The sequence below is a fragment of the Sapajus apella genome, unplaced genomic scaffold (assembly GCF_009761245.1).
Source record: "Sapajus apella isolate SASKATOON/1434 unplaced genomic scaffold, GSC_monkey_1.0 scaffold194, whole genome shotgun sequence".
In the NCBI taxonomy this organism is placed as follows: domain Eukaryota; kingdom Metazoa; phylum Chordata; class Mammalia; order Primates; family Cebidae; genus Sapajus; species Sapajus apella.
The window spans coordinates 431,267-455,173 of NW_022437134.1; the positions used below are offsets into that span (position 1 = coordinate 431,267).

The 23,907-nt window shown below is 43.1% G+C and overlaps 1 protein-coding gene, 1 long non-coding RNA gene and 1 pseudogene across 7 annotated transcripts in view; 1 reads left to right on the forward strand and 2 right to left on the reverse strand.

Annotated features, from left to right (window-relative positions):
• Window positions 1–23,907, reverse strand: part of FARP2 (FERM, ARH/RhoGEF and pleckstrin domain protein 2) — a 143,818-nt gene that overhangs the window by 65,556 nt on the left and 54,355 nt on the right. For all 5 annotated transcript variants that reach the window (XM_032269517.1, XM_032269516.1, XM_032269514.1 and 2 more), the window contains 3 exons: window positions 21,250–21,347; window positions 16,979–17,093; window positions 12,323–12,470 (listed from right to left, as the gene is read on the reverse strand). In XM_032269517.1, coding sequence (XP_032125408.1) covers window positions 12,323–12,470; window positions 16,979–17,093; window positions 21,250–21,347 — 361 coding nt within the window. The remainder of the gene's footprint in view (window positions 1–12,322; window positions 12,471–16,978; window positions 17,094–21,249; window positions 21,348–23,907) is intronic.
• LOC116543726 lies at window positions 4,909–6,127 on the reverse strand (annotated as a pseudogene). The gene has a single exon (XR_004265679.1). The product of XR_004265679.1 is annotated as a sorting nexin-3 pseudogene (transcript).
• LOC116543729 overlaps window positions 12,788–23,907 on the forward strand; it is a 15,701-nt gene continuing 4,581 nt past the window's right edge. Inside the window, exons 1-2 of the long non-coding RNA XR_004265682.1 lie at window positions 12,788–12,953; window positions 16,892–16,893. This is a non-coding gene — a long non-coding RNA (uncharacterized LOC116543729). The remainder of the gene's footprint in view (window positions 12,954–16,891; window positions 16,894–23,907) is intronic.

The window sequence follows — 23,907 nt, forward strand, 5'->3', positions numbered from 1 at the left end:
TCCTATACTTCTTGGAGGTTTTGGCATTCCTATTCTTTTCTATTCTTTTTTAAAATTATATATATTTTATTGTACTTTAGGTTCTGGGGTACATGTGAAGAACATGCAGGATTGTTGCATAGGTACATACATGGCAATGTGGTTTGCTGCCTCCATCCACATCACCTATATCTGACATCCCTCCCCAACTCCCTACTCCATGCTGTCCCTCCCCTAGGTGTTCTCATTGTTCAATACCTACATATAAGTGAGAACATGTGGTGTTTCTGTTCTTGTGTCAGTTTGCTGAGAATGATGGTTTCCAGGTTCATCCATGTCCCTACGAAGGACACGAACTCATTGTTTTAACACTGTGTAGTATTCCATGGTGTACATGTGCCACATTTTCCCTGTCCAGTCTATCATCGATGGGCATTTGGGTTGGTTCCAGGTCTTTGTTATTGGAAACAGTGCCACAATGAGCATACGTGTGCATGTGTCTTTATAATAGAACGATTTCTAATCCTTTGAATATATACCCAGTGATGGGATTGCTGGGTCAAATGGAATTTCTATTTCTAGGTCCTTGAGGAATCACCACACCGTCTTCCAATATAGTTGAACTAATTTAGTATATATGCTGCTGAAGCGAGCATGGTTGAATGAATTTATACTTCCACCAACATTGTAAATGTGTTCCTATTTCTCCACATCCTCTCCAGCATCTGTTGTCTCCAGATTTTTTACTGATCACCATTCTAACTGGCGTGAGATGGTATCTCAGTGTGATTTTAATTTGCATTTCTCTAATGACCAGTGATAATGAGCATTTTTTTCATATGTTTGTTGGCCTCATATATGTCTTCTTTTGAGAAGTGTCTGTTCATATCCTTTGCCCACTTTTGAATGGGTTTTTTTCTTGTTAATCTGTTTTAGTTCTTTGTAGGTTCTGAATATCAGCCCTTTGGTCAGATGGGTAGACTGTAAAAATTTTTTCCCATTCTGTTGGTTGCCAATTCACTCTAATGATTGTTTCTTTTGCTGTGCAGAAGCTCTAGAGTTTAATTAGATCCCATTTGTCTATTTTGGCTTTAGTTGCCAATGCTTTCGGTGTTTTAGTCATGAAGTCCTTGCCTATGCCTATGTCCTGAATGGTTTTGCCTAGGTTTTCTTCTAGGGTTTTTGTGGTATTAGGTCTTATGTTTAAGTCTTTAATGCATCTGGAGTTAATTTTAGTGTAAGGTGTCAGGAAGGGGTCCAGTTTCTGCTTTCTGCACATGGCTAGCCAGTTTTCCCAACACCATTTATTAAACTGGGAATCCTTTCCCCATTGCTTGCTTTTGTCAGATTGTCAAAGATCAGATCCTGTAGATGTGTGGCATTGCCTCTGAGGCCTCCGTTCTGTTCCATTGGTCTATATCTCTGTTTTGGTCCAAGTACCATACTGTTTTGATTACTGTAGCCTTGTAGTATAGTTTGAAGTCAGGTAGCATGATGCCTCCAACTTTGTTCTTTCTGCTTAGAATTGACTTGGCTATGCGGGCTCTCTTTTGGCTCCATGTGAAGTTTAAGGTGGCTTTTTCCAGTTCTGTGAAGAGGGTCATAGGTAGCTTGATTAGGACAGCGTTGAATCTATAAATTACTTTGGGTAGTATGGTCATTTTCACAATATCAATTCTTCCTAACCATGGGCATGGAATGTTTCTCCATCTGTTTGTGTCCTCTCTTATTTCCTTGAGCAGTGGTTTGTAGGTCTCCTTGAAGAGGTCCTTTACATCATTTGTTGGTTGTATTCCTAGGTATTTTATTCTCTTTGCAGCAACTGTGAATGGCAGTTCTTTTTGATTTGGCTCTCTTTAAGTCTCTTATTGGTGTATAGGAATGCTTGTGATTTCTGCACATTGATTTTGTATCCTGAGATTTTGCTGAAGTTGCTTATCAGTTTCAGGAGATTTTGGGCTGAGACGATGGGGTCTTCTAGATATACAATCATGTCGTCTGCAAACAGAGACGATTTGACTTCCTTCTTTCCTAATTGAATATCTTTTTTCCTTTTCTTGCCTGATGGCTCTGGCTAATATATATTCCAATACTATATTGAATGGGAGTGGTGAGAGAGGCATCCTTGTCTAGTGCCAGATTTCAAAGGGAATGCTTCCAGTTTTTGCCCATTCAGTATGATATTGGCTGTGGGTTTGCTGTAAATAGCTTTTGAGATACGTTCCGTCGATACCTCGTTTATTGAGAGTTTTTAGCAAAAAGGGCTGTTGAATTTAGTCAAAGGCCTTCTCTGCATCTATTGAGATAATCATGTGTTTTTTGTCTTTGGTTCTGTTTATGTGGTGAATTACATTTATAAACTTGCGTATGTTGAAGCAGCCTTGCATCCCCAGGATGAAGCCTACTTGATCAGATGGTAATCTTTCTGATGTGCTATTGCAATCGGTTTGCCAGTATTTTATCAAAGATTTTTGTATCTATGGTTCATCATGGATATTGGCCTGAAGTTTTCTTGTTGAGTCTCTGCCGGGTTTTGGTATCACAATGATGTTGGTCTCATAAAATGATTTGGGAAGGATTCCCTCTTTCTGGATTGTTTGGAATAGTTTCAGAAGGAGTAGTACCAGCTCCTCTTTGTATGTCTGGTAGAATTCAGCTGTGACCCCATCTGGTCCTGGGCTTTTTTTGGTTGGTAGGCTATTAATTGCTGCGTCAACTTCAGCCCTTGTTATTGGTCTATTCAGGGTTTTGACTTCTTCCTGGATTAGGCTTGGGAGGGTGCAAGTGTCCATGAATTTATCCATTTCTTCCAGGTTTTCTCGTTTATGTGCATAGAGTTGTTTGTAGTAATCTCTGCTGGTAGTTGTATTTCTGTGGAATCAGTGGTGATATCCCCTTTATCGTTTTTTATCTATTTGATTCTTCTCTCTCTTCTTTTTTATTAATCTGGCTAGTGGTCCATTTTGTTGATCTTTTCAAAGAACCAGCTCCAGGATTTATTAATTTTTTGAAGGTTTTTTTTTTTGTTTGTTTCTTTAACTCCTTCAGTTCTGCTCTGATCTTAGTTATTTCTTGTCTTCTGCTAGCTTTTGAGTTTTTTTAATCTTGATCCTCTAGTTCTTTCAATTTTGATGATAGGGTGTTGATTTTAGATCTTTCCTTGCTTCTCATGTGGGCATTTATTCCTATACATTTTCCTCTAGGCACTGCTTTAAATGTGTCCCAGAGATTCTGGTACATTGTGTATTCATTCTTGTTGGTTTTGAAGAACATCTTTATTTCTGCCTTCATTTCACTGTTTATCAAGTCAACATTCAAGAGCCAGTTGTTCAGTTTCCATGAAGTTGTGCGGTTCTGAGTTAGTTTCTTAATCTTGAGCTCTAATTTGATTGCAGTGTGGTCTAAGAGACTGTTATGATTTCCATTCTTTTGCATTTGCTGAGGAGTGATTTACTTCCAATTATGTGGTCAATTTTAGAGAAGGTGTGGTGTGGTGTTGAAAACAATGTATATTCTGTGGATTTGGGGTGGAGAGTTCTATAAATGTCTATTAGGTTTGCTTGGTCCAGATCTGAGTTGAAGTCCTGAATATCCTTGTTAATTCTCTGTCTCGATCTGTCTAATATTGACAATGGAGTGTTGAAGTCTCCCACTATTATTGTGTGGGAGTCTAAGTCTCTTTGTAGGTCGTTAAGAGCTTGCTTTATGTATCTGGGTGCTCCTGTGTTGGGTGCGTATATATTTAGGATCATTAGCTCTTCTTGTTGCATTAATCCTTTTACAATTATATAATGCCCTTCTTTGTCTCTTTTGATCTTTGTTGGTTTAAAGTCTATTTTATCAGAGACTAGGATTGTAACTCCTGGTTTTTTTATTTTTATTTTTTGCTCTGCATTTGCTTGGTAAATCTTCCTCCATCTCTTTATTTTGAGCCTATGTGTATCCTTGCATGTGAGACGGGTTTCCTGGATACAGCGCACAGATGGGTTTTGACTTTTTATCTAATTTGCCAGTCTGTGTCTTTTGACTGGGGCATTTAGCCCATTTACATTTAAGGTTAATATTGTTATGTGTGAATTTGATCGTATCATTTTGATGCTAGCTGGTTGTTTTGCCCGTTAGTTGACACAGTTTCTTCATTGTGTAGATGTTCTTTACCATTTTGGCTCATTTTTGGAGTGGCTGGTACTGGTTGTTCCTGTCTATGTTTAGTGCTTCTTTCAGGAGCTCTTGTAAGGCAGGCCTGGTGGTGACGAAATCTCTCAGCAATTGCTTGTTCGTAAAGGACTTTATTTCCCCTTTGCTTATGAAGCTTAGTTTGGTTGGATATGAAATTCTAGGTTGAAAGTTCTTTTTTTTAAGGATGTTGAACATTGGCCCCCACTCTCTTCTGGCTCATAGGATTTCTGCAGAGTGATCTGCTGTTAGTCTGATGGGCCCCTTTGTGGGTAACCCAACCTTTCTCTCTGGCTGCCCTTTGCATTTTTTCCTTCATTTCAACTCTGGTGAATCTGACGATTATGTGCCTTGGTGTTACTCTCCTTGAGAAATATCTTTGTGGTGGTCTCTGTATTTCCTGGACTTGAATGTTGGCCTGCCTTGCTAGGTTTGGTAAGTTCTCCTGGATAATATCCTCAAGAGTGTTTTCCAGCTTGGATTCATTCTCTCTGTCACATTCAGGTACACCTATCAAATGTAGATTAGGTCTTTTCACATAATCCCATATTTCTTGGAGGCTTTGTTCATTTCTTTTCACTTTTTCTCTAATCTTGTCTTCTCGTTTTATTCATTGAGTTGATATTCAATCTCTGATATCCTTTCTTCTGCTTGGTTGATTCAAGTATTGAAACTTGTGTATGCTTCACAAAGCTCTCGTGTTGTGTTTTTCAGCTCCATCAATTCATTTATCAATTATTCTTTTTTTTTTGCATATCAGAAATGCATTTTAATTTTTATTTGAAACAACTTAAATTTTTAGACAAATGATTTTAGTATATAAATTTGATTTTGTTTTTATACAGAATATAAAGATTTCCCTCATTAATCTTCCATGCGAAGGGTATTACAAGCGTGAAGGAAGATACTTTCTGCACACAAGTATGTATCTTATGTGTGCAGTATTGGAAAGCAATGGTGTAGTGCTCCTACACATAAATTAGGTCAAGTGATACAGACACATTAAAAGGGGGAAAGAGAAATATTCTAGTTAATCAAATGCAAGAGGCAAAGAAGACACAAAAACTGTGCAAATAAGACCAAGCCAGCAACTTTAGTTAGGACACAGCAGATTACATTGGAATAACAGGTTTGTGAGGCTAGAGTGTCCACCACATTAAAACAGCAAGGAAGAGCTATTCATATAGAAAGGCTGGAATGAGGGATTTTCACTAAAGCAAATTAACTTCTTGTCAACTGCCAAAACAAAACCGAGCATGAGGGTTAGTATACTGAAGGCATGTTATACCAGTTTCTGAGCAGCATGCGAAAAGTTAGAACTTCTTCACTGGTGCATATCAATCATTAATAGTCACGTTTTTGCCTCTTCTTGCCAAATTTCAGGCACGTCTTATTTTAGATGGAGTACAGCTTTTATCTATTATTTCATCTTGTAAAAACATGTGAAGACAACGTTCATTCTGTGCCAGAGGATGACCAGCAACCTTGTTTATAAACTGTTCCAGCCCTTGTTTTCTTTCCTCAATAAAATTGTCATCAAATATTCCATCATCACCTCTAAAAGGAAGCTGATGCAAAAACGCTTTCCCAGGGAGTGGGGGAACTACAACCTTGCTCTCTCTAATTGACTTCGCAGCCATTCAAAGTCACTGTATCTTCTTCTAACAGTAGATTCTTTCAGCTTGAAAATAGGAAGATTTGTCTTGGCCTTGATTTCGTAGGTGGTGAAGCGGCCCCGGCCAACCCCCACCGTCTGAGGGTTGCTCACATCGATCTCAAGGAAGTTGCTGGGGGGCCAGTAGGCGTCATTCAGGTTCTGCGGCTTGGTGATCAGCCGTCAGGTGTCAGCCACGGTCTCCACCATTTTGCTGTAGCTGCCGCCACCGCGACTTCCCTCCGCCCCCTCTGCGTTCAGCCGACAACACAGCTGCTGCCATCCGCGGGGACACGGACTCATTATTCTTTTTTAAGCTGTTTATTCTCATTAGCATTTCATCAAACCTTTTTTCAAGGTTCTTAGTTTCTTTGCATTGGGTTAGAACATGTTCCTTTAACTTAGAGAAGTTTGCTATTACCCACTTTCTGAAGCCTATTGTCAATTCATCAGATTCATTCTCCATCCAGGCTTGTTCTCTTACTGGTGAGGAGTTGTGATCCCCTGGGGGAGAAGCATTCTGGTTTTGGGTGTTTTCATGCTTTTTGCACTGGTTTCTTCCCATCTTTGTGGATTTATCTACCTGTGGTCTTTGAAGTTGGTGACTTTTGGATGGCATCTCTGAGTAGACGTCCTTTTTGTTGATGAAGTTATTTCTGTTTTTTAGTTTTTCTTCTAACAGGCTCCTCTGCTTTAGGACTGCTGGAGGTCCACTCCAGGCCCTGCTTGCCTGGGGATCACCTGCAGCGGCTGCAACCTTAAGGTAAGGTTGCTGCCAGTTTCTTTTTCTGTTATCTTTGTCCCAGAAGGTTACCCGCCAGATGTCAGCCTGAACTCTCCTTTATGAGGAGCTGCTTGAGGAGACAGCCTGTCCCTTATAGCAGCTCAAGTGCTAAGCTATGAGCTACATTGTTCCATTCAGAGCTGCTGGGCAGGTACATTTAAGTCTGCTGCAGCGGAGCTCATAACCACCTTTTTTCCCCAGGTGCTCTGTCCTGAGAAGGTAGGGCTTTATTTATAAGTTCCTGACGTGCTGCTGCCTTTTTTAAAGATGCCCTGCCCAGCAAGGAGGTAGTCTACTCACAGCCTGCCAGCAGAGACATTGCTGAGTTGCCGTGGGCTCTGCCCAGCTACTGTGTGAACTTCCTTGTGGTTTTGTTTATAAAAGATATAGTTAGGCCTTGGTAATGGTGGATTGCTTCGGTAATGGCGGGCTGCCTAGGTAATGGCGTACTGCCTAGGTAATGGCGTACTGCCTCAGTAATGACGGACTGCCTCAGTAATGGTGGACGCCCTTCCCCCCACAGAGCTGGACAGTCCTGGGTCCAGCTGTGCTTGCTGTGAAACTCTCAATATGGAGCATTTCAGATTGCTGGTCTTTGTGGGGGGTGGGACCTGCCAAACCAGATCACCTGGCTCCCTGTTTTAGCACTCTTTCAGTTGAATGGGTGACTCTGTCTCCCAGGTGTTCCAGGCACCAGATGAAACAGCACCCATATTTCTGTGAGTTTTTATGTGGAGACCTGCTGCACTGGCTGAAACAGCCGTGCTGGAGACTCGTGGCACTTTTCCGCCTGGAAATCTCCTGGTCTGTGGGCAGTAAAAATTCGTTTGGAAATGCGGTGATCACTCACCCTCTGCAGTTCTCACAGGGAACTGCACTCCAGAGCTATTCCTATTTGGCCATCTTGGATAGTCGTCTTCTATTCTTTTCTATTCTTGTCTGCCTATTTTGGAAAGATAGTCTTCAAAGCTCTGAGATTCTTTCCTCTGCTTGACCTATTCTGCTATTGATACTTGCAATTGCAATGTGAAGTTCTTGTGTTGTATTTTTTCAGCTCCATCAGGTCAGTTGTTTCTCTCAAAACTAGACATAAGCTCCTGTATTGTTTTATCATGGTTCTTAGCTTCTTTGCATTGGGTTACAACACATTCTTTTATCTAAGCAAAGTTCATTATTACCCACCTTCTGAAGCCTGGTTCTGTCAATAAAGCCATCTCAGCCTTGGCCCATTTCTGTTCCCTTGTTGAAGAGGTGTGGTGGTCATTTGGAGGAGAAGAGGCACTCTAATATTTTGAGTTTTCAGCATTTTTGTGTTGACTTTCTCATCTCTGTGGGCTTATCAACCTTTGATATTTGAAGTTGCTGACCTCTGAATGGGCTTTTTATGTTCATGTTGTTGTTGTTTTCTGTTTTCCTTTTCTTTTTTTTTTTTTTGATACAGGGTCTCACTTTGTTGCCCAAGGTGGAGTGCGGTGACATGATCTCAGCTCACTGAAACTTCTGCCTCCCAGGTTTAAACAGTTCTCCTTCCTCAGTCTCCCTAGTAGCTGCGACTACAGGTGCCTGCCACTGTGCCCAGCTAATTTTTTTATTTTTTATTTTTAGTAGAGATGGGGTTTCACCATGTTGACCAGGCTGGTCTCGAACTCCTGAACTCAGGTGATCTGACTGCTTCAGTCTCCCAACAGTGCTAGGATTCCAGGTATGTGTTTGTTTTTGGAGACAGTGTCACTCTGTTGCCCAAGCTGGAGTGCAGTGGTGTGATCTCAGCTCATTGCAACCTCTGCCTCCCGGGTTCAAGTGATTCTCCTGCCTCAGCCTCCTAAATAGCTGGGACTACAGGTGCCTGCCACTACAACCAGCTAATTTTTGCATTTTTAGTAGAGATGGGGTTTCACCATGTTGGCCACGCTGCTCTTGAACTCCTGACCTCAAGTGATCCGCCCACCTCAGCCTCCGAAAGTGCTGGGATTACAGGTGTGAGCCACTGTGCCTAGTCTTGTTATTTTTCTTTTACTGGTCAGGCCACTTTACTGTAGGGCTGCTGCAGTTTGCTGAGGGTCTGCTCCATACACTAGTTGCCTCAGTTTTTCCTGTACCTGGATGTGTCACCAGCAAAGCCTATGAAACAGAAAAGATGGCAGCCAGCTTCTTCTAAAAGCTCCATCCCAAGGGGGCACTGACTTGTGGCTGGCCCAAATGTACCTGTAGGAGGTGACTGGAGACCCTGGTTGGGAGGTCTCACCCAGTCAGGAGGAACAGCGTCAGGGACCCGCTTAAAGAAGTAGGCTGGCTGCTTTTTGTACAGCAGGTATGCTATATTTGGGGGAACTCTTCCTTGTCCAGACGATTTATGTTCTCCAAAGCCAACAGACTGAAATGGCTGAGTCAACCAAACTAGAGATGGTGGTCGCTCCACCCACTGGGAACTCAGATTCATCTCAGGCAGATTCTAGCCTGCTGCTGTTGGCTGGCTAGAATTCTAAGCCAGTGGGTCTTAACTTTTGAGGTGCTTAGGAAGTGGGGCCCACAGAATGACACTGGCTCCCTGGATTCATCATCCCCCTTCCTAGGGATTTGTACAGATTTCCTGCCTTGCTGGGGGTCCTGGAGCTGATGTAAAACTCCTGGGTCTCTGTGTGTGCCTCAGTGGCTGCTCTGCCAAGACTGAACACAGCTCTGTGTATTGGACCCAAGGCCCTAGTGGCATGGGCTCGCACAGGGATCCTGATCCGTGGGTTGCAAAGATCTGTGGGGGAAATGTGGTTTCCTGGGCGAGACTGCACCATCACTCTCCATTTCCCTTGGCTGGGGGTGGGGGTTCCTATGGCTCCGTGCTGCTCCTGGGTGGGCCATCAACCCCCACCCTCGCTTTTCTTCAGTCTCTGTGGGTTGAGTTGTTTGCCTAGTTAGTTCCAGTGCAAGAAACTGAATATTTCAGTTGAAGGTGAATTCATTCAACTCTTTTTCATTCCTCTCTGTGAGTGCCGTGGACCTCAGCTGCTAATCAGTCATCTTGGATCCTCCTATATTACAATTTTAAATACCTGCGCTAAAAACTGAGGCTGCCATACCTCTGTGGATGATGGAGATGAAATCGTGGAGCTCAAGGTTTGCTGGGGTTGGGTTCCTGTTGTTGCATGTGGGGCCAGGCCCTAAACCTGCTAAAAAGTAGCAGTACATCAGCCAGCACAACTCTTTGGGACAAAGAGGCTGATGACCCCTGCCTGGCATGTGGACCAGGTAGGCGACGCAGGGTGGGGATGGACTAGGGGCGCCTGTTTTTTAAACTTGCAAATGTTTCTATGTTCTCCATTTATTTCTATCATGGCATCCTGCTCATTTCATAGATGTAGTGTTTTATTTCTGTGAGGGTTTTGTGGCAATATAATACAGTAATACATTCACAAGGCTCAAATTATGAAGGTTCAAAAATGATTCCAAGGTGCAAGTCTCCCTCTCAGCCCTGTTCCAAAGCCTGCCACCTTGGCCATCCTTCCGTGGGGCCATTAATGTCACCAGTTCATTTTATAGTGTGTAATATAGTGCACATGCAATTTTCTCTTTTCCCCACAAGCAGTAACTACTATACACAGTTTTGAGTCTTTTTTCCATGTAATGATACATTGTGAAGGATGTCTCATTATCGGAACATAAAGAGCTGCTTCTGTGTTTGTACAGTTGCCCAATATTCTGTTTACATGGATGCACCACTATTTATTTAGCTGTCTTTTATTTATTTATTTAGAGACAAGGTCTCACTCCAGGTGCCCAGGCTGTAGTGTAATGGCACTATCTTGGCTCACTGTAGCCTCGGCCTCCTGGGCTCAGGTGATTCTCCCACCTCAGCCTCCTGAGTAGGTGGGACTACAGGTACACGCCACTACATTCGATGAATTTTTGGTATTTTTAGTAGGTATGAGGTTTCGCCATGTTGCTCAGGCTGATCTCAAACTCCTGGACTGAAGTAATCTGCCATCCTCAGTCTCCCAAATTGCTGAGATTGCAGGTGTGAACCACTGTGACAGGCTATTTAACTGGCTTTCTAGTTAATTCCCAAAATTTTACTATTACAAACAAGGCTAACATAAAAAAAATTACAAAACAAAATTTTACATTTTTGATAAAGGCGCATTCCTATTTCTCATGAGCATGAACTGTGAGCCCTTTCTGGGGCTCCTGAGGACATGTTGGCTTGCACTGCAGCTTTGCTGCTATAGGCTGTGAGATTTCAGCCTTTCCCACTCTGCAAAGTCAGGTCCCACTCACTGATTCATTTCCCAGCCTCCAAATATGGCTGATGTCCCTCATCTTTTGTGGGCTCTTTTCCCATTCTTTGTTCTCATGGATTTAAATGTTTAAAAAATTCCTTGACTGTCATTGTGTTTAGGGTTTTGAGGGAATAAAAATAAATACATGTATTCAGTCTGCTATCTTCAATGTGAAGTTTCTAATCCTTTGCTTTTACAACTTCTATAGGTTGTATTATTTGTCTTTTTCTGGAAATGTGGCAGTGGCTCAGTTTGGATATGAGGTTTTCATCTTTGTGCTACAGGGGAACACTTATCAGCAGATGTAGGCAGGGGACGCTCAGACCCTCCACTTGAAGGCACGGATTGCTAAGGTTAGGCTCTAGCGGATTTTTATTTTTCTCTAATCACATTTAGTACAAAATGTAACACAGTATTCTAAGTTCAAAATTAACTTTTTTTCTGACAGGAAACTGAAACTTGATGGATGGCTAGGTTAAAAAAATAAAGGAAAAGAAAACAATAATAAACATGGCTTGATGAAGGAGGTCTGAATCGGACCAAGCCCTTTGATGGTTACAGGTTAAAACAAGCTCACAAAGAAACAGCGGGTCATGCAGGCAACAGGTTCCCAGACTGCAAGAGTGACAATTCCCATGACATTCAGCATTAAGGAGACCTTTTCGGGATTGAGGTGCAAAATTTTACAAGGGCCAGTGACTGGGGTGCTCTCAAAAGGAGGGGACCAGACAAGTTAGACATATTTAGTCTGGATGAGAGAGGACTTGGGGAGCCCCAACAAGAGTTTTCAGATATGTGAAGGGCCTGAATAAGGAGAAAAGCTCCTCCTACTCTGCACTAGCAGTCACTCTTAAGCTTCTTGGACATCCCAAACCCCAGTACACACACACATAACCACAAAGAACTGCGCAGGCCGTGATCACCATTTATGTAATTATTTACCTATGCATCACAACTAATACAAACACCTCAGAAGACAACACTGACTCTTATCACAAGCAATCCCTCTGATACTTTCTATTTTGTTTACTTAAATGATGACTGTGACCCACTATAAAGCACTCACAGTCCGGCACAGATCACACCCACAGCACAGAGATTCCTCCACTGGATAAAAAGTGGGGTTGTGGTTTAGGATTCTAAGGGGATAGAGAGAATCCCAGGAGAGAATGGGAGGTCCCAGAAGGCAGTGGGGGGTCCAGGGAGGCAGGAGGCAGTCCCAAGAAGCAGTGAGCTCCATGATATGGAGGATATTCACACTTGTGTCAGAGAAGGATAAGAGAATAATTTTCCCACCGAGTAAGAGGTCGGATCGGATGATACGCAAAGCCCCTCTTCTGAATCCAGGACCTTACTCATCAGGACAAAAATTCACCAGCATTTATAAAAACAAACCCTACCAGGTTGCAGAATACCTCCTCTGCCCTGTTCTCACCCCTCCCTTCCCCACTGGCCTACCTGGAACACAAGTACACCCATGTGGGAAACTGCCAGTTGAATCTTGGTTCCTTCCCTGTCAGAAGCCATGTGGAATCTGATGCCGTACATTTCCAACTTTCGAGCAATTTCAAGCACCTGGAAATCCGACTCAGCAGGTGTCTGGCCCCTGTAATGAAAAATGGTAGAATCATACCACTACAAACACTTGATCTCTAAAAGAGCCAAAATGCATCACAGAAGTGATCACGAAAACAAAATGAAACAACAACGAAGGCTTTGTGTGTTTAGAGGGCAGACTGCTCACTGTCTGGATGTTTACCTGCCACAAAAACAACATGCCACATGTAAAGGCCAAAGGCATTCTCTGTTCTCTTCTGTTCTGTAACTACTTTGTAATGGGTGCAACACTTTCTTTGCATACACTACCTACTCAGCCCTACATTTGCTCAAGAGTGACAAGGTTACACACAAACACTACAGGCAGAGACAAATTTTAAATCAGGATAAATACCACAGAGGGCTGATGCGGTGGCTCACACTTGTAATCCCAGCATTTCGGGAGGCCGAGGTGGATGGATCACCTGAAGTCAGGAGTTTGAGACCAGCCTGGCCAAGATGGCAAAACCCTGTCTCTACTAAAAATATAAAAGTTAGCTGGGCATGGTGACAGGTGCCTGTAATCCCAACTACTCAAGAGGCTGAGGCAGGAGAACTGCTTGAACCCGGGAGGTGAAGGCTGCAGTGAGTTGAGATCGTGCCATTGCACTCTAGCCTGGGCGACAGAGCGAGACTCTGTCCAAAAAAAAAAAAAAAAGAAAAAAAATAACAAAGATAACACTAATATCTCATCACACTCGTTTTCTTTTTCACTGTATTATTATTATTATTTTTATCATTTGAGACGGCGTCTTGCTCTGTCACCCAGGCTGGAGTGCAGTGGCACGATCTCAGCTTACTGCAACCTCCACCTCCCAGGCTCAAGAGGATTCTCCTGCCTCAGGCTCCCAAGTAGCTGGGATGACAGGTGTGTGTTACCACACCCAGTTAACTTTATTTTTAGTAGAGATGGGGTTTGCTATGTTGGCCAGGCTGGTCTCAAACTCTTGACCTCAGGTGATCCGCCTGCCTTGGCCACCCAAAGTGCTGAAATAACAGGCATGAGCCACTGCACTTGACCAACATTTTTTCATTAAAAAAATATTTTTTTTTTTTTACCATCTGGAATACTTGTGCCTTATAAACCCGATTTATCACTCACTCATTTAGAGACAGGGTCTCGCTCTGGCGCCCAGGTTGGAGTGTAGTGGCATAATCTTGGCTCACTGCAAGTTCTGCCTTCCAGGCTCAAGTGAGCCTTCCACCTCAGTCTCCTGAGTAGCTGAGACCACTGGCATGCATCACCACACCTGGCTAATTTTTTGTAGAGAGGGGTTTGTCATGTTGCTGGGGCTGGATGTGTGCTCCTGGACTCAAACGATCCACTTGCCTCAGGCTCCCAAATTGCTGGGATTACAGGCATGACCCACTGTGCCTGGCTTTTTTCTGCAGTTTCAAAGATTCAAAAGCAATGTGGTAAAGTCAAGAAAAACACTTTTTAAATATCCTATTCAGTAATTATAAAGGTGTTTTCAGCGGATCATGAAAAAACCATTAGAATCATAACATAATATAAGAAATGTATAATGATTAAAATAAAGGTACAATATGTCTTTAAAAAAAAAACCTGAAGAACAAGATTAAAAGAAATATAAGATATGCAATGAAGCTGTGATGATTGTGACGCACACAGCCTCAAATGAACACAGTGAAGGCCTAAGATGTAGGGCAGAGCTTCCTGCTTCCTGGTCCACTCGGAAGAGTTCAACTGTGTTCCTGTATGAAGCAGATCACATGACTCACCCTTCTCTTACTAGCTGTCTAGAGTTTTTAGCAGATACACACGCACATGTAAGCACATACACACACTTAAAATTTTCTTAATGGCAGGAAGGGGCCACATCTTTTTATCTGCTTCTGTAACAGTGCAATGGCAAGTATACAATAGGTGCTTAATGAATATTTCTGAACAATAACAACAGGAATACAGCTTGTTTAAATGGGCACATACTTTCGTTCACTGATTGAAGTAATTAAGGTACTGGAGATTTGATCAAATGTCTGACATCATTCCTACACAGAAATATTGACAAACATAGAGATGTTTATATGATGTGATACGTTAAGAGATGGTCACAAATAAAGTTAAGAAGGAAAAGTTCACTTTTAAGAAATCTCACTGAAAAAGCAGTAACTCTGTGGGAAAGAAACATTATTAAAGTGTTTCACTTTAACAAATATAAATAAAGATGCAGACACATAGGCACAAGCACATATGCATGCATACATAACAGTATACAATGCACACAGGCACACACACCCACCCACACCCACACCCACACACACCCCTGCCCTGAGGGTCCAGCTCTTTCTTCTTCCATAGGCAGGCTTCTCAACATAAGTGCCCAAAGATGCAAAGATGTTGCCACTGTCTCCTCACTGCACTTTCAGTGTATTTGAACCTAGAATTCAACCTCAACACTCACTGAAGCTGCTGAAGGTGATGCACTGCCACACTGCCAAGCTCAGAAACCTGCTCCTGTGCCTACCTCCCCGGGCCTGGTGGTAAGCCACCACACAAGAGGCTGTGACCAGCATCCTAAAACATGCTCTCCTGGCACCTGTGCCCTCCCATGCTCCTGGCTGCCGAAGGCTCCTGTGAGTGCTTCCTCCTTTACTCAGCCTCTCAATGTCAGCTCTTCAGGGGTTCATCCTGGGCTCTCCTCCCTTTCTGACCTGTATCTGCCCTCTGCCTAGCTGACTTCGCCCAGCCTACGTGCTGGGAACACTCTCCCCAGCATCCCAAACCCACCTGTCCACTAAGGACTGTCCCTCAGGTTGAACAGTTTGCAGTACAATGCCCAATTGCCCCTCCCTTAAGTCCAGCCCCTGCTGTGTGTCTCAGCAGGGAGGGACTGCCCCCAACCCTAGGAATGCAGACTGAACTGGTGGTCGTTTCCTGCTGGGACAGCACATAACACTAGGAGAGGGCCCTTTGCTCTTTGGGTCAAGGTTTCAATGTGACACAGAACAGCTGTATCTTCCTCGTTACCCTCCAGAATCACGGCAACCCAGAAGATGCTGGAGAGAGGCATAGCCAAGGGTACCCAGGAGGTCAGGGCGGAAGCCCTGCCATGCACTGCCCTGCAAGGAGGCCTCCTCAGGGTCAGATCAGGAGAATGGATGAGAAGCACCGACTTACACGCATGGGATGCCCCACACTGTCACGTCCAAGATGGGGCTCTGCAAGCATGGTCTCACTGTATGTACGATGGGGTAAAACAGTGCATGCCATGCAGTGGGTCTGAGGACTACACACAAATGCTTCTAAGAGCTGTCCGTAATTGTCACCACGGCACCTCTAGTATCAGCTGGCACTTCTACCTCCAGCCCTTGAACCAAAACAGCCCGTGCCATGCTGGAACCTCTCTCTCTTCTCTGCTTCCCCGCTTCCTTCCCAGGCTTTGCCTGGAATGCTTCCTCGCTCACTTTGTCCGCCTAGGTCCTCCCCCGAGCCTCCGTGAGCCTCCCTTTGGACTTCTTTCAGCTCACAGTATATGAGCTATGCTCCTGCTACACTGTTCACATTCTCATATGTAGGAATGGGTTTGTCTATCTCATGACTGCCACGCTGCTGGGCACACAAAAGGCACTCCCCTGCACACCCACGAGATCCTCCACGCTGTGGGTGGTGAGATGCATGAAACGCACAGTCTCACGGGGTCAGGTCAGATCTGTACAGGGAGGCATCTCAGTCTGTGCTGCTCAAACCAACTACCCAGCACTGACAGCCGTGGTGGGTGCATCGCTGGCACTCGTACTTTGAAGATGCGAAAGGGCAGCTGCCAGCAGATCCCAGTAGAGCATTAACGACCCACATGAACACACATGATCTGACAAACAAGCCCACATCTCAACAGGATGTGTCACAAAGGCAAGGCTAAGTCCTCCAGACTAACTTTCACCAGCTGAGTGCTCCCTTTGGTGACTAAAGCTCCCAGCCATCTGGACCAGAGCCCACATCCCTTTCCCATACTGTCCTTCAATCCTTTTTCCCTTAGCACTTTCTCTCACTTCAATCCAGAAAAACCAACCGGTGTCAAGTCTTAGAGAAATCAAAATAAGATGAGGCGAAGGACATGATGCCAGAGGATTCCCAATGCCCTGACACAGGTAGACACTGTTACCCTCACACAGTCCCCTCCTCCTCCACTACAGCACGGTGTCTTCCCTGTAAAGGACCCTTTCTGCCACACTGCAGGGACAATGCAGCAGCTGAGACCCCTACAACAGCCACTCCATCCTGCTCACTAGCATACTCCTCCCCCAGGCCCTGGTATCTTTTCCAGCACCTTCTTAAGCAACACATTTTACAGGTGTGAAGGTGCTTCAGGCCAGGACTGCATACTCTGTGTGTCTGTCAAGCTGCTTCTGGTGGCAGCTGCACATCCTGAGCCTGGGAGCAATGGTCCTCATGTTAGAATGTTCCAGAAGTCAGGACAACAGTCTTTTCTCATTACACACTCTTTAGTCATTACGGTGGTGAAAAGGTGCCGACAGACAATTGTGATGACTTACACGTGCTTCCGATGGAATTCTAGTATCTTCTCAAGGCAGCGCTGCTGGCCAGGCAAATACTCGTTGGCTTTGAGGTGCTCGCGGTCCAGCATTTCATCGTAATCTCCTATTTCCGCTGAGATAAAAGTCAGTAATTCTAATTTTTAAATAAACTGTAAGCATTTATACATGTCAGTGCATACATTGAAAGTAAAAAAGAAAATCTGCAGCAAAATAGCAAATAAATAGCAAAAATTTGTAGCAAATTTGTCCCAAATTTGTAGCAAAATAATATATCCCTAAGAAAGCAAGGTTTTGTATTTTATTTTTCCAAATATTTTATGCTGTTAAAAAACAAATATAATGGGAAATAAGGAGGATTTCTTGAAGAACAAAGGCCTGATGAGTAACTCCAGGGAGGCAAACTGAGTCATGAGTTTAATGTGATTATTATTTCGAGACAAGGTCTCATTCTGTTGCTCAGGCTGGAGTGCAGTGGTGCAATCGTCACTGCAGCCTCAACCTCCTGGGCTCAAGCAATCTGCCCGCCACAACCTCCTGGGTAGCTGAGATTACAGGTATGCACCATAATGCCCAGATAATTTTTGTATTTTTTGTAGAGATGAGGTTTTGCCACATTGCCTAGGCTGGTCTCAAACTCCTGGACTTAAGCAATCCTCTTCCCTTGGCCTCTCAAATGTGCTGGGAATACAAGCATGAGTTACTGCACCTGGACTATTATTATTTTTAAACCACACCTTAAACACAAGTTGTCTCAAGATTATCATGACCAGAATGAAGTATTTATTTTAGGATAATGTATTTTAAATGATTTTTTCCTTAGGCCTTCTCAAATTTCTTGATAACATCTCTAATTTCATGTATTTTAAGGCCACAATATCTTAATAACATAAAGTCCAATAATTTAAAGCAATATGCTTTTATTTTGAGACAATCTCATATTCACAGATCAGTTACAAGCATAGTACAGTTTTTCCTCCTTTGAGCCATTTGAGAGTGAGTTGCTAACACGTTAACTTGCCATACTTCAGTATGGACTTCCTATAAACTAGGACATTTGATATGGTTTGGCTGTGTCCCCACCCAAATCTCATCTGAACTGTAACTCCCACAAGTCCCACATGTTGTAGGAGGGAACTGGTAGGAGGTAACTGAATCATGGGGGCAGGTCTTTCCTGTGCTATTCTCATGACAGAGAATCAGTCTCACTATCTGATCTGATGGTTTTATAAGGGGGTTTCCCTGCACAAGTTCTCTCTTGCTGCCGCCATGTAAGAAGTGCCTTTTGCTTTCCACCATAATTGTATGGCCTCCCCAGCCATGTGGAACTGTTAGTCCATTAAACCACTTTTTCCTTATAAATTACTCAGTCTTGGGTATGTCTTTATCAGTAGCATGAAAACGGACTAATACAGTAAATTGGTACCAGTAGAGTGAGGCACTACTGTAGATACATAAAAATGTGGAAGCTACTCTGGAACTGGATAACAGGCAGGGGTTGGAACAGTTTGGAGGGCTCAGAAGAAGGGAGGAAAATGTGGGAAACTTTAGAACTTTCTAGAGACTTGTTGAATGGCTTTGTCCAAAATGCTGATAGTAAGATGGACAATAACGTACAGGCTGAGGTGGCTTCAGAGGGAAATGAGAAACTTGTTGGGAATTGGAGCAAAGATGACTCTTGGTATGTTTTAGCAAAGAGGCTGGTGGTATTTTGCTCCTGCCCTAGAGATTTGTAGAACTTTAAACTTGAGACAGATGATTTAGGGTATCTGGCAGAAGAAATTTCTAAGCAGCACAGCATTCAAAAGGTGACTTGGGTGCTCTTAAAGGCATTCAGGTTTATAAGGGAAGCAGGGCATAAAAGTTTGGAAAATTTGCAGCCTGACAATGTGACAGAAAAGAATATCCCATTTTCTGAGGAGAAATACAAGCCAGCTGCAGAAATTTGCATAAGTAACAAGGAGCTGAATGTTAAATTCAAAGACAATGGGGAAAATGTCTCCAGAGTATGTCAGAGGTCTTCATGGAAGACCCTCCCATCACAGGCCCAGAGGCCTAGAAGAAAAAAATGGTTTTGTGGGCTGGGCCCAGGGCCCCTCTGCCATGTGCAGTCTAGGCACTTGGTGCCCTGCATCCCAGCCACTCCAGCCATGGCTGAAAGGGACCAATGCAGAGCTCAGGCTGTGGTTTCAGAGGGTGCAGGCCCCAAGCTTTGGCAGTTTCTATGCGGTGTTGAGCGTATGAGTGCACAAAAGTCAAGAACTGGGGTTTGGGAACCTCTGCCTATATTTCAAAGGATGTATGGAAATGCCTGGATGCCCAGGCAGAAGTTTGCTGCAGGAGCAGAGCCCTCATGGAGAAACTCTGTTAGGGCAGTATGGGAGGGAAATGTGGGGTCAGAGCCCCCACACAAAGTCCCCGCTGGTGCCCCACCTAGTGGAGCTGTGAGAAGAGGGCCACCATCCTCCAGGCTCTAGAATGGATCCACTGACAGCTGGAAAAGCCACAGACACTCAACGCCAGCCTGTGAAAGCAGCCAGGACTGGTGCTGCACCATGCAAAGCCACAGGGGCTGAGCCCAAGGCCATGGGAGCCTACCTCATGCATTAGTGTGACCTGGATGTGAGACTTGGAGTCAAAGGAGATCATTTTGGAGCTTTAAGATTTTACTGCCCTGCTGCACTTCGGACTTGCCTTGGGCCTGTAGCCCCTTTGTTTTGACCAATTTCTTCCATTTGGAATGGCTGTATTTACCCAATACTTGTACCTTCACTGTAACTATGAAGTAACTAACTTGCTTTTGATTTTACAAGTTCATAGGCAGAAGGGACTTGCCTTGTCTCAGATGAGATGTTGGACTGTGGATTTCTGAGTTAATGCTGAAATGAGTTAAGACCTTGGGGGACTGTTAGGAAGGCAAGACTGGTTTTGAAATATGAGGACATGAGATTTGGGAGGAGCCAGGGTTGAAATGACATGGTTTGGCTGTGTCCCCACACAAATCTCATCTTGAATTGTAACTCCCACAGTCCCATGTATTGTGGGACGGACCCAGTGGGAAGTAACTGAATCACAGGGGTGGGTCTTTTCTGTGCTGTTCTTGTAATAGTGAATAAGTCTCATGAGATCTGATGGTTTTATGAGGGATTTTCTCTGTACAAGCTCTCTCTTGCTACCACCATGTACATCTTTATCAGCAGTGTGAAAACAGACTAATACAACATTCTTACCCGCAGCCTCGTAAAACCACCCAGATCAGAAACAGGCTATGATCTGAGGCTCCATCACAGATGTGGACGCCAGTCATATTTTACCAACTGCCCAATTATGTTTTTTCATAGCAAAAAGACCTGGTTCAGTCATACGTTGTATTTGTTAACATGTGTCTACCTGAGAAATCTTTCAGCCAAATGAGTAAGAAACAAAGTCACTTTGAAAACTTTTATTAATGATAATCAACACGTCCCCTGGTAAAGGGCAGCAAGCCCATAATAAAATTTACTTTCTGAAGAAAGTGTGTCTGGGGAAGGACCAAGGAAGCTGCAAATAACCTATATACTTATTAATTCCTAAAAATTTGGACACTTTCTGTATCATATTTCCTGCATTCAAATTTCAGAAACATAGGTTCTATGCTAGGAAGCTGTGGTCCCACCACTAGTCCAGGAGCAATATAGGTATTTCTGTTTTTCTATTCCCATTGCTTGGGGCATGGCAAGACCCCAGCAAGGCATGTACTCATTTCTCAGAATCTCTTCTTATAGTTCTCATAGTTTATTTCTGAAGTAACTATAATTCTTCACACAGTTCTGAACCATCTTTTGATCTCCATGAGATACTGAAGAAATATCTTCTTTTTCCTTAATGGCTAATGCTTAACTAATCTGAGAGGACTATAACTTTTATCCCAGTGAGGCCCTTTCCAGGATTTGCTTAGAGTTTGGTTTATAGTCTGGCTCCTAGACTGAAGATGCATTGTTGGTAAAATATACAAAGGCATAAAACCCAAAGGAAGAAATGTGGCTACAGATTTTGACCTTGACCTGTTTGCTGGGTGGAAACTACTTGCTCCTCAAGGGACTCCTCAAGGAGTTCCACTTTATAGAAGTTAATCTTTAGCTTATAAAGAATTTTGAAATTGAAACACCGCATTCTATGGTCAGGCTCATTAACTAGACATGTGCATCAGCAACTAATTGTAGTTATTCTGAGTGCGGATACATCTGTGCCATGCTCAGTGTATGCTCCCCCACCAGTGGGGAGATACTCACACTGCAGAAGATGGGACGTGAGAAGGGCTGATGTGGTGTCAGCACAGGTCAAACGCTCTTCCAGCAGGTCCCTCTTAAGCTGCAAGGCAAACAAGTATCTAGAAGAGAGTTCAAAATAAGACAGAGATCAACTCCAAACATTCTCTGAATGTAACACAGACACATCTTCACAGCAAGACAGCAAATGAGCCCTAGAAAGTGGCAGTGACCCAACAGTGGGCAAAATGCAAGGCCATCACAAAACAGCAAAGTCACAAAAGGCCTTTCATGAAACTAACAGTTGCCATGCAAAGGTCAGATGACAAACCAACTCAGCAGACTGAGTCACACACACGGGAGAGTGCACAGAAAGGGCTGAACATGCTGAGGCACTCTGATGCGAATTAAAAAAAAATTGGCTGGGTGTGGTGGCTCACAGCTGTAATCCTAGCACTTTGGGAGGCTGGGGCAGGTAGATCACCTGGGATCAGGAGTTCGAGACCAGCCTGACCAACATGGTGAAACCCTGTCTCTATTAAAAAGACAAAAATTAGCCAGTTGTGGTGGTGCAGGCCTGTATTCCCAGCTACTCAGAGGCTGAGGCAGGAGAATTGCCTGAACCTGGGAGGCGGAGATTGCAGTGAGCCGAGATCGTGCCACTGCACTCCAGACTGGGCAACGAGAGCGAAATTCCGTCTCAGAGGGGGAAAAAAAAAAAGAAATTAGCCTTTTCAGGCATACCACCTAGTCATATAATTACGTATCTGTAGCCATACCTTCAAGGAGGAACGGGGCAAATTCATATTACTTCTGTTACCAACACAAAACTGCACTCATAATTTTGGATGAAACAGGAGAAATATCCAATGAAAATACAGCTTAAAGCATGGCCGTGAAAGTTTTTTTAACAGACTGATAGTATCTGGTGTTGGCTAGGATCTGAGAAACAGGCATTTTGGAATACCATTAGTGAGAATGTAATGAGAGAAGGCAATTGAAAATATATATATGTTCATTTATTCCATCAGCAAATAATTACTGAGTGTGAATTATTTTCTGGATACTGTTCTGGGAGCTGGAAATGCTATGGTAAGCAAGACCAACTCCCTGCCCCCAGCGGAATCCATGCTCCAGTGCACACTATTCACATTTACTACATTCTCTTCAAATTCAGGATGTGCACACCCTTTAACACAGCGATTCCATTTCTACAAACTTTCCTACAGTAATATTGCCACAGTTCACAAAGATACGTGAACAATGTTTCTTTGCAGTATTATAATGGAGAAAAGTTGGAAATAAATACAGATGAATATGAGAATGATTAAATTAAGTTACAGCCTAATTTAGTGTATTTCTATATACAATATGGAAAAATGTCCATGGCATGCTTAATAAGTGGGGGACAAAAACCAAGCTACAGTTCAAGATGTAACATTTGATATTGCTTTGTAACATTTGTAATTTCTTTAAAGTTCTTGTTTCTATGTGTTTATTGTACATCTCTGCTTTCATCTGAAGGATACATACTTATGTGGAGAGTAGGGTGGTGAGTAAGTGGAAATTTTACTTTTGACTTATTTTGTTTACTAATTTTTTTGAGGCAGGATCTCACTCTGTTGCCCATGCAGGAGTACAGTGGTGCTACCACAGCTCACTGCAGCCTTGACCTCCTGGGCTCACAGGGTAATCCTGACTGAACCTCCAGAGTGGCTGGGACTACAGGTGTACACCACCATGTCTGGCTAATTTTTTGTAGAGAGGAGGTCTCCCCAAGTTGCCTAGGCTGATCTTGAATTCCTGAGCTCAATCGATCCTCCTACCTTGGCCTCCCAAAGTGCTGGGATTACAGGTGTGAGCCACTATACCTGGCCCTTAGCTTTATTTGGGAAAAAAATTATTTTACCACAAATATGTACCTTTTTACAAACAGAAAAAAGAATCTTCCACATAAATATGGGGGAGAAGGGAGTAACTGTAACACCGAGTTACCAGCATGAGCCCTAAAACTTAAGGCCCAGGATGATTCTGAATTAAGAAATGGAAAATGATGTTATCCATCATTTTCAGGATATATATACCTGAAATATATATATCTGAAAAAAAATATATATACGCACACACTCATATATATACACACAAACACACACATCCATATATATACATGTATATACAGACATACCCATATATATATATATATATATACACCCCCATATTTATTTAAAGGTGATTCCCTCAAAGAGAGTCTTTTTTTGGTAAATGTCAGGCATACTATTAAGATCTATGGTCACTCATGAAAATACTTTTTGCCATCTTTGGAGTTTAGTTTCCTAAGCCTTTAACAAGAGGCTGAACTAAGCGATTTCTTCATTTCCTTGTAGCTGACATTCTACGATTTTGTGTTGTTAAAATGGTATGCAGAAACCTTTAAAAAAGAGTTCATAAGACATCTATGATTCGTTTATGAATACACTTTTATCCAGAAGGCAAAAAAGTTATTCTGATACCACTGCAACACCACAGTTCTCCTTTATATCTAACCTTGGGTTTTCAGTTGGTATTTAGGTTATTCCATCTATTCTTCATAATATAATTGATACGTGAACAAATATAAAAAATTCAAAGAAAAATCTCCCATAACCCTACTGTCCAGATGAAACAACTGTTAACATTTTCTTT